Raw genomic sequence first — 10,293 nt, forward strand, 5'->3', positions numbered from 1 at the left:
CAGCCCCGTCCTCGTCCCCAGTGTTTGTTTCAGATATTTCCTGTGAAAATGGTTGGAAATTAGCACGTTAAGTTACCATCGGGAAGGAGTCCTGTAAGATACTTTGTTGTTGTTTAGTCACTTAGTCCTATCCGACTCCTTGCGACCCCATGGACTGTAGCCGCCAGGCTCCTCTGTCCATGGAATTCTCCAGGCAGGAATACTGGAGTGGGTTGCTGTACCCTTCTCCAGGGGATCTTTCTGCCCCAGAGATCAAACCCAAGTACTTTTCATTTTTTCAGTTGAACTGATTGTTTTGTCTAGTCCTTAATTTTATTAGATTGTTTACTTTGTTAAAGTCTGGCAGGGTTTAATTTGTAGTTTTTTTCTTACTGAAGTACAGTTGATGTGCAGTACTCTAGAGTTACATATACAATATAGTGATTCATCATTTTTATAGATTGCACTCCATGTATGGTTATTAGACATTAGTGGCTATGTTCTCCATGTCGTAGCTCATGTTGTACGTAACAGTCTGTGTCTCTTCATCCCGGACCTCTGTATTGCCCCTTCCACTCCTTCTCCCCGCTGGTAACCACTACTTTGGTCTCTATATCTGAGTCTGCTTCTTTTTTGTTATATTCACTAGTTTGTAAATTTTTCAGATACCACATATCAGTGATATCATACAGTATTTGTCTTTCTGTCTGACTTATTTCACTTAGCATAATGCCCTCCAAGTCCATCCATGTTGCTACAGATGGAAAAATGTCATTCTTTTTATGGCTAAGTAATAATATTCCATTGTGTATATGCACCACATCTTCATTCACCAATTGATGGACCCTTAGGTTGCTTCCATATCTTGGCAATTATGAATTATGCTACTGTGAACATCAGAGTGCATGTATCTTTCAGAATTAAGTGTTTTTGTTTTTTTCAGATAAATAGCCAACAGTGGAACTGCTGGGTCATGTGGTAGTTTTTACAGTAAAATCTTTTTTCTAAAAAAGACATTGCAAAATATTACTAAAACCAATTGTTTCAATAAATTCTGTATTTATCTCTTACTTTGTAAGGTAACTTTCCTAGCTTTACGTTTAAGTGATCATAATGATTTTTATATTATTCTCACTAAGATTCGAGACATACTCACCCAACTTGATATGGACCAGCTCTTGGGACCCGAGTGGGACCTTTACCTCATGACCCTCATCGCGTTGCTGTTGGGAACAGCGATCGCCTACAGGCAGCGGCAGCACCAGGGCGTGGCTGTGCCCAGGCCCCCGGGGCCACGGCCCGCCCCACCGCAGCGGGAGGGGCCTCCAGAGCAGCCGCCGCCGCAGTGACCCGCCGCGCCCCCGCCGCTGGCAGACAATGAGGGTTTGCTGAGAACGCTTGCATTCAATGTAGGACTTTGGATCAGTGGTCGCCACCTCCTGGAAGAGGCACAGGAAGCGTTGAATTCCTAAAGCTGCTTGGAATCTGATGCCTTTATTTTCAGGGATAAGTAACTCTTACCTAAACTAAGTTGAATGTCCGTTTCAGTGCCGTACGGAATAACAGCTCTCAGTGGCTTCCCCTGCCCCCCTTTTTTTACCCCGGAAACATTTGCAAGACGCTCACAGTGGTCATGTCCGCTGTGTCCAGCTGTCTTTCTTGGGTCCCTTCGGTCACTCTTTCAGTGTGCATAAGTTCTGTCAGCTGTCTTGAAGGTCTTATGCATTGACACTAGAACTGATCAATGAAAAAAGGAAAACCCAGTTAGTTGCAAATTTAACCTTAACATGTTTGAAAGTCTGAAAATAGAACTTGCCTTTTAAGAAAAAAAAAAAGTCCTCAAAGTGTTCCAGAACTGTGATAACCAAGGACCTTTGATCAGTCCATGTGCAAGTATACATATGCAGCATATTTGTTCCTTTAAAAGGGAAGGTTGGGCGGTTTCTTATTATTGGTGATTGATTGTCATACTTTATACCATACTTCTCTCCTTCAAAGACTGAAAGGCCTTGTTAAAGAGTTTTATGTGAACTTCATTTTCTTGGAGTGGAGTACATAGAAGACTTTGTGAACTGACTCCTTGAGCTAACACACGAACTTGCCCCACCCACTCACTGTCATTTGCTTGTTTGTTACAAGTATGCAGAGCCTTTATCTGGAGCCAGAGGCTGGACTGAACGGGAGAATTAGAAAGCAATATTGAAGAACTCCGGGTGGGGTACCAGGATCACAGACACACTTTCCCAAAAGTTAACGCTTCTGTTCCCAGGATTCATTTTATTAATACTTTGCATTTCTTACGGCAAAAGAACAGACCACCCTCCTGAATTCTTTAAATGTGAAATATCCTTGCCAGGCTATGGCAAACAGAAACTACCATTACAATACTAAAACTCTAGCGAGTCAGAGATGCATTAAAATCAGTGGTTGAAGAAAGCTACTAAAGCCTCCTTGTTCAGATAGATTTTTATTTCTGCAGCTTGATGTAATGGGAGAAAATCAACCACTTGCGTAGCTACCATGTTTCATCACCGTCCCACTGTTAACAGGAGGAAAAGCAAGGCTGTTACACTTCAGAGCTGTCTGCTTAAGGAGCACGGAGAAAAGCCGCCACAGCACCCACAGAGACCACTGAGAACATCACATACACAAATGAAACACTTCAGCCAAACTCATACTCCTTTTTACGGTTGGATGGCAGCGTTCGCCAGCCTGTATCCAATCTGAGGCCCGTTTAGCGTCTGAGCAGGCTTTCTGCGCTTGCTGACCTCCGTCTGTTTCTATGAATCTTTATACTCTTTTCATAACCCCTCATGTGCCAGAAAACTTGAAGAGTTCCTTACCTGTAGACTTGTAAAACTTTGGTTTTTGAAGTGGGAATTGTATTTAGAACTAGGTCTAATCAGTCCGTAAGGAAGCTGAGGGCTCTAAATGTGAAGTTGTGTGCTTGTGTGTGTGTGTGTGTGTGTGTAGAGCATTATGAGAAATCTGGTGAGCAAACTTTCCTCCTGGATAGTTGCTTCTAAACCTGAAGAGGTGGTCACAGCGAGAACCATGTGTAAGTGCAGATCTGAAAGGTAGGACATTTTACCCTCAGAAATGTAATGTCGCTTTGGGCAGCTCATGTAAAACTGAGACTTCTGTTCACTCTCTTATGTGAGAGATTCGCTTGCATTTGGTACAGGATGTTCATGTCTTCACCCCTGCCTCTTCTCCCCACCCTTCAAAATAAGTATGATCCACGATCACAGCCACTCTCCGTTTCAAAGAAACTGTTTCAGTTTATTTAAACGTTTAACAAATAACTTCCATGTTTTTCTGTCACCCACCTAATTTCTCCTTTAGCAGTATTCTTATCTCTTTATCTTTCCTTCCCTCTTAGTACTTGGAAAAAGACAATTCTTCAACAGTGGTCTTACCCCGAGGCAGACGGGAAAGGCCGGTCTTGTTCTCCGGTGATGACAGACCTCCTGTTGGCGTACCTCTTGCCCGTGTCCGTTTTATTCATCTTGCAAATCGATCTTTTTTCTGTTGGCCTCTGTCCACCTCCTGTTTCACGCAGGCTCATTTGCTACTGGCAGTTTGAATGGTAAATCTAAAATAGCTTAGTTCCTGTGACTTCATTCAAAGACTTGTCTCGAAATCCTTGGCTCCCTTCCTCGGCCTGTACAAGGGACCTGATACCTAAACAAATAGGAACGGGGTTTCTCCTAAAATAACGCTCAATACGTAACCTAATCAAATGGCATCCATTTGAATACAATGACAGTAACTCAAGCTAGTTAATGTCAGTGACATTAAACCAACTCCAGGATTCAGGAGTTTTAATGTTAGGATTTAGAGTTAGCAGGTAGAGTGTGGCTTCACCTCTCCTCGGTAGCCCAGCTCTCCCCGTCCCTGTGAGAGGCTGTGTTCCTGCCTCCGGGGCAGCGGCAGTAGGGCCTTTGCTCAGCTTCCGTTCTCTTGTGCGTTCGGTCTGTTGTTTATCCAACCGTTCCAGAGTCTGGAGACTCTTTAGCTTTTTGTTTTCTGCTAAGAAGGTGGCACTGGTGTTTGGGGTTTGCTACTGGTTTTCTGTTTTGGTTTGATTTTTTTCCTTTTTGTTCTTGGAGCTTTTGTTTCTGTTTTCTGGGTAAGGCTTACCTTGTTTTTAGTTTCTATTCAATGGCACAGAAAAATCAGAAGGTTTCTTTTCTTCCAAAATGATTTAGCACTTAAAGGAGATTAACTTGCGGATCATTAATCCTAATACTCTTGAGGATGTGTTCCCCTTCTGCATATGCGGTTAATTTGTGAGAGTTTTACTGCTAAGCCATTGTATCTCTGTATCACTGGGAAGTTGTAGAAACTTCTGCCCATGATCTGTTGCTTTATTTAAGGAGCTGCTGTTGCCTCCAGGAAACTCAAGAATTTTGTATGAGCTTTTTTTTTTCTTCCCGCTCCTTTATTTGCTCCTCATGTTCTTCAAACCAGTGTTTTGGAAGTATGCATGCAAGCCTATAAATGAAGACCACAGGTCTTCATGTATGTAGCATGTGTATTATAGTGTCTAGCTACATCTGCAAACACCTTATTTCAGAGGTTTGGATTAACATTTCACATGCACATTTCAAAACAAAAGTTTTTCAGCTGTTAAACACCCCCCTTACCAAGAAGAGCAGCATGGGCTACATTTACCCCAATAACAGCTACTGTTTGTTTTAAAAGTGAATTTAATTATATGTTATACAATATTATGACTACCACTGTGCAAGAAATAAAGCAAAAAGAACTTCTATTTTCATCAAAGTATTTTTCATCAGTCATTGGTCTCAGATACAAGTGAAAATACAAACTTTCTGAATACTGTACTGTCTGAGGCACTACGTGACTTTTAAATGTGTAGTAAAAAGAAGCTAAATTTCTCCTTCCACTTGGTATTTCAAGAAGATTGAAAATATTCCATGTAAAAATGATTTGCACAAGTGAAAAGCCTGTGTGTGCACAAGAAGGATGTCTTGGTTATATGTAGAGCCATCTCACAGCACCAGTTCTCCTGTTTGGAATTATAAGATGACACTGTTCTCTTTGATTTAAAACAAAATCATAATATTTGATATGATCAAGGTGTAACCACTATTGATATTTAGGAGACATTTTAAAAGACCATAAACTGACATTGGAAAGAACACCATGGTAGACTTTTTGTACATTTATTTTGTATTTAATTAAATTCAGTATAAAGGCTGGTGAAGTGTAATATAATTGTGTAAACAAATCCTGTTAATAGAGAGATGTACAGATTCGTTTTGTACTGTATCTTGAAACTTGTGAAATAAAGATTCCACCTCTGGTTATCCTGTATGCTAATCATGTACCATGGCCAGGCACCACTCCACACAGACTTTTTTAAAAACCTGAATGATTCAGTTTTTTAATGAACCTTTTGGATTTTCAGAAGCTTCTGGAAAAACATTCATCGGGGGCGCTTTGAATCCATCTTAAATTTACTTTTAGCTATTGAAATTCAGATTTCTGTAAGTTGAGTATTATCCTCCGGAGTACAGAGAATATGCACTTGCCAAGAAGCGTTTCCATGTTTAAATCGCTGAGCTCTTGGACCTGAGTTGGCCTGTGATAGTAAGCATGATTCACTTTAATCCTGATTTTACTAAAACTTAGCTACAGTATGTGTAGGCGTTGCCTTTTCCCAGAAGGTTTTTCAGAGCTGCATACCGTGCAGCACAGTGAAATGTACATAGGATGAGTAAGAGCTCAGTAAAGGGGAAACAAAGGAGAAAACAGTATTGAATCAGTAGTGAACACTGTACAGAGATGCACGTCAGAGCTGGGCTACAGACACAGCCCTGACGTCCTCGCAGCCAACTCAAAAGAAATTGTTCAGCTTAGAAGCAGCAGATCCTTTTAAAAAGTCCTGACAATGCAGATTGTGGCAGGTGAGAAGTCGCACCTCAGATTTTACTTCTGGGAAGACAAGTCAGCCACCCAAGGTGACCTTGACTAACTGACTGAAATCAGAGTCGTGAGGAAGTTGCACATCAGCTGTAAGGTCAGTAGTGTGTCCATTCCGCCTGGCATTGGGTGTGATGCCTGTTTGCCAGTTCACCCCTTTCTGACAAGTCAATAAAAGGAGTCCTGGGGCCTCACTGGATGCAGCCTGGTAAGAAACAGCCTCTCCCTGTTACTTGTACGACACTAATTTTGATTGGCCACACTAACCCTGAAATTTGTTTATACTGTGTCATGAAGTATACATGAATATATGCACGTAAGAAGTTACAAATAGTTTCTGTAGTAGAAACTATAGGGGGGGAAGGATTTTTTCACTTTTTGAATGTTTTGCAAATCACTTGAACAGTCAAGGGAAAGATAAAATGAGCTTTAGAGTTTACCAGTTCAAAAGGAGAGGTGCCTCTATGTTACGGGTCTTGTCTATTTCTTCCAACGTCATTCCCACCACTGTTTAGAAAGCCATCAGGCTGAACAACCTTATGGGATCCTGACAATTCTGCCAACCTTTTGATTTACTGTTAGGATTACATTTTGAGCAAAACTGGTTTTCCTAGTGGCCAAATGTTTTCCATCTGGATTAATTTCTTCTAAACAGGACCTAGTGCTAATGCTGAATTATGTGTTAAATCCAACTTTTAAAAATCCCACATGATTTTTTTTCTCATATAAGTTGAGTAGAATGTGGTCAGTTAATTGACCCAAGAACATTCATCTAAATGTTTTCAGGTTTTGCTCAATCCAGTTTCCTTGTGCCTTCTCTCTACCACCTAATACAACTCTCTTATTTAGCCTCTCAGGATTGAAAAGAATTTCTCCTAAGCCTTACACATATCAGATATGAGATTTAAGTATCCTAAACAAGGATTCTGACTTTGAAAAATAAAGTGGTTGTCGAGTTTTACGTGATTCAGGATTTAAATGGGAACAACAGAAACCTCTGTTCCCGGAAACAGATTTATTTCAAGATGTTAAAGCCCAGCTGTTGGTTTCAGAGCTTGTGCATCTGGGTTTCCCCCATTCTTCACCCATGCCTTGCCTATATTTTCCTCCCCCTTAAGAAAATTTGATTAGTTGAATTTTTTGTTGTTCTAAATGAAAATTTTTTTTTTAACAAATAAAAACTAATGCTGATCGTGCAAGGGAGGGGGAGGTAGTAAAGGGAGCCCATCCAGTTGGTCTTGTCTCTTAGGTACTAGTACAGAATTTACTTGAATGTTTTTCAGCCTCCACACTTGTTATTTCTTCTGCATACCATTTAGACAATGTTCTTTGGTAGCGTCGTGCGCACTGCATGGAAATGTACTGCCAGGACAGGTGAGAAGAGCACACTGTTTTCCCTACAGTCCCTAATTTGAGTCCAGATGAAGCAAATGCTGTAAATGGAACTGTCCACACCGGAGCTGTGAACAACAGCCTCTGTTATTTCAAGGGCAAGAAAAAAAGTACTTCAGGAAGCCTTAAATGTGTTCATTGGTATTTCATCACTCACTTAAGAGTTAAAAGTAATCAAAACGGCATAAGCAATGTTTTTGGTCCTCAAGTTCAGTAAACCAAAGAAGGAATCTCGTAGCTCTCTCCCCGCACAGTAGAGTAGGTTTAGGAATAGGTTAATACTGCTTAATCTGAGAGCAGTGAAGTAGAAGAAAGGCCTACGAACTGGGATGAAAGGCCAACCTTAGCCACAGAAAATCTGCACTGCACCCATTAGACCTATGTCACCAATGAAAGGGGCATTTTAATCACGAGTCGTCATCCAGTGGCTGAGTCACAATAATAAATGGGACAGACCCCCACTCAACCTCCATGGCCTGTGGCAGGCCTCTCCCATTGACCCTCCTGAGTTGCCTAAGCCTTTTGTAGAAGATTAGTGGTCAGTCCAGCCCCCACTGAGTGGCCCTGATATGCAAAGGGAGAAAGGAAGGACACCACAGCAAGTGAGGAGAGATCTGGCCTGGCCTCTGGTCCTCACAGTGACTGGATGGCCTTGGGCAGACCACTCACTATATGGTGAGGTTGGTGGCCCTGGGTGTTCATTCAGATCTTGCCAGCCCTTGGAGGTCTTCAGTGCCAAAAGCGATTGAAGAAGAATGTTTCCAAGAACCAACCAGCCTGAGAAAATGCCTCACAGTTGGCATTCAGTTTGGGGCTCTGGAGAACAGGTCACCATTGAAGTCCATCTAGATGTAGGTGTGCATTTTGTTCTAATATCAGATGCCCTAAATATCAAACCTGGGTTTGAGCAAACTGCAGTTTCTCTCTGCGGGATCTTATGTCCCTTCGAGACTGAAAGCTTCAGCAAGTGAATGCTGCCTTCCCGTGAAGAGACTCGAGAAGGAGAGCAGAGCGTTACAAGGGTCAGGAGGGTGGATTATGCGGCCTTGAGTCTTGCAATCTTCCGTTATGGGCTTTATGCCTTGAGGGGCTTCTTTATTTATATAAGATCTCGATTAATTCTGGAATGAAGTTTTGCAGGATCTGTTTGAATCTTGATGGGATGGGCAAATTTTGCCCATATCAGCTGGAGATTTTGCCCACAAGGAATGGGGTAGCTGATTCAATGGGCACAAATGATCAGCGTTTCCAGACTCAAGTCTAGTAAGGTCAGAGATGGAGCAAATGAACAATGTCAAAGGGTCATTTAATTCACTGGTTGGCTGGTTATTTTTTTATATAACTGTAGGTATTTATTTATGTTTGGCTATGCTGGGCCTTCATTGCCGCACAGGCTTTTTTCCCTGTATGTGGCATGCTAAGTCACTTCAGTCATGTCTGACTTTTTGTGACCCGTGGATTATAGCCCGCCGGGCTCCTCTGTCCATGGGATTCTCCAGACAAGAATACTGGGGTGGGTTGCCACACCCTCCTCCAGGGGATCTTCCCCCCACCCAGGAATCAAACTTGCATCTCCTGCATTGCAGGAGCCACCAGGGAAGCCCAACATATACATTACGGTGTGTAAAATAGATAAAAATAGATAGCCAGGGGGAGTTTGATGTATGACGTCAGGGAACCTGTCAGAAGCTGGTGCTCTGTGACCACCTAGCAGGGTAGGATGAGGAGGGAGGCAGGAGGGGGCTCAAGAGGGAAGGGACATATGTACGCCTATGGCCGATTCATACTGAGGTATAGCGAAGATCATCACAGCATTGTCCAGTTCAGTCACTCAGTCATGTCCAACTCTGGGACCCCATGTGCTGCAGCATGCCACGCCTCCCTGTCCATCCCCAACTTCCAGAGTTTACTCAAACTCATGTGTATTGCCTCAGTTATGCCATCAACCATCTCATCCTCTGCCATCCCCTTCTCCTGCCTTCAATCTTTCCCAGCATCAGGGTCTTTTCAAATGAGTTGGTTCTTCGCCTCAGGTGGCCAAAATATTGGAGTTTCAGCTTCAGCATCAGTCCTTCCAATGAATATTCAGGACTGATTTCCTTTAGGATGGACTGGTTGGATCTCCTTGCTGTCCAAGGGACTCTCAATATTGTAAAGTAGTTATCCTCTAACTAAAAAAGAAAAGAAAAAATTAAAAATGGCCTCCAGGAGCTTTTGAAGACCAAAGCGGCTTCCATGAGTTCTGTGATTCTAAGTTAACCCCAACTGTCACCACCCCAACCTGTGTATAAATTTAGAACAAGACCTCCCATGTCCATTTACCTGAAATAGCTGAGCTAGTCAAAGAGTTGAGGAGAAGGCAATGGCACCTCACTCCAGTACTCTTGCCTGGAAAATCCCATGGACAGAGGAGCCTGGTGGGCTGCAGTCCATGGGGTCGCATAGAGTCGGACACGACTGAAGCGACTTAGCAGCAGCAGCAGCAAAGAGTCATGAGAGCTAGTGGAGGCACATGTGTGTGTGCTGTGTTCATCCCGGCAGGGCTGCTCAGGTCTCACACTGCCTGCCTGCCTCCCTCTGCCCCTTGTCCCAGCCCACTTTCCTCTCATCTCTGCATTAAATTAGGTGCACCTGTTAGGCACCCCCTGTGTCTTTCCTTTATAGCACTTCTTATTGATTATTCACACTGTTTAATCTTGGTCTCCCTGTTGGTAAATCCCTAGAGAACAGACACCATCTCTGTCTCATTCCCCAGTGGACACCCAGAGCTTGGCATGATGCCTGACATAGCAATCAATTTGGTACATGTTTGAGTTGGCTTAAAACTCAACATTCAGAAAACTAAGATCATGGAGTCCAGTCCCATCATTCCATGGCAAATAGATGGGGGAACAGTGGAAACAGTGTCAGACTTTATTTTTTGGGGCTCCAAAATCACTGCAGATGGTGATTGCAGCCATGAAATTAAAA

At 42.7% G+C, this 10,293-nt stretch overlaps 1 protein-coding gene across 2 annotated transcripts in view; it reads left to right on the forward strand.

Annotated features, from left to right (window-relative positions):
- Positions 1 to 5,315, forward strand: part of SEL1L (SEL1L adaptor subunit of ERAD E3 ubiquitin ligase) — a 62,855-nt gene extending 57,540 nt beyond the window's left edge. For both annotated transcript variants that reach the window (XM_025295141.3, XM_006049557.4), the window contains one exon: positions 1,119 to 5,315. In XM_025295141.3, the coding sequence (XP_025150926.2) occupies positions 1,119 to 1,328 (210 nt within the window). In that variant the 3' untranslated portion in view covers positions 1,329 to 5,315. The remainder of the gene's footprint in view (positions 1 to 1,118) is intronic.
- Positions 5,316 to 10,293: the final 4,978 nt, after the last annotated feature.

The sequence above is a fragment of the Bubalus bubalis genome, chromosome 11 (genome assembly GCF_019923935.1).
Source record: "Bubalus bubalis isolate 160015118507 breed Murrah chromosome 11, NDDB_SH_1, whole genome shotgun sequence".
Classification (NCBI taxonomy): domain Eukaryota; kingdom Metazoa; phylum Chordata; class Mammalia; order Artiodactyla; family Bovidae; genus Bubalus; species Bubalus bubalis.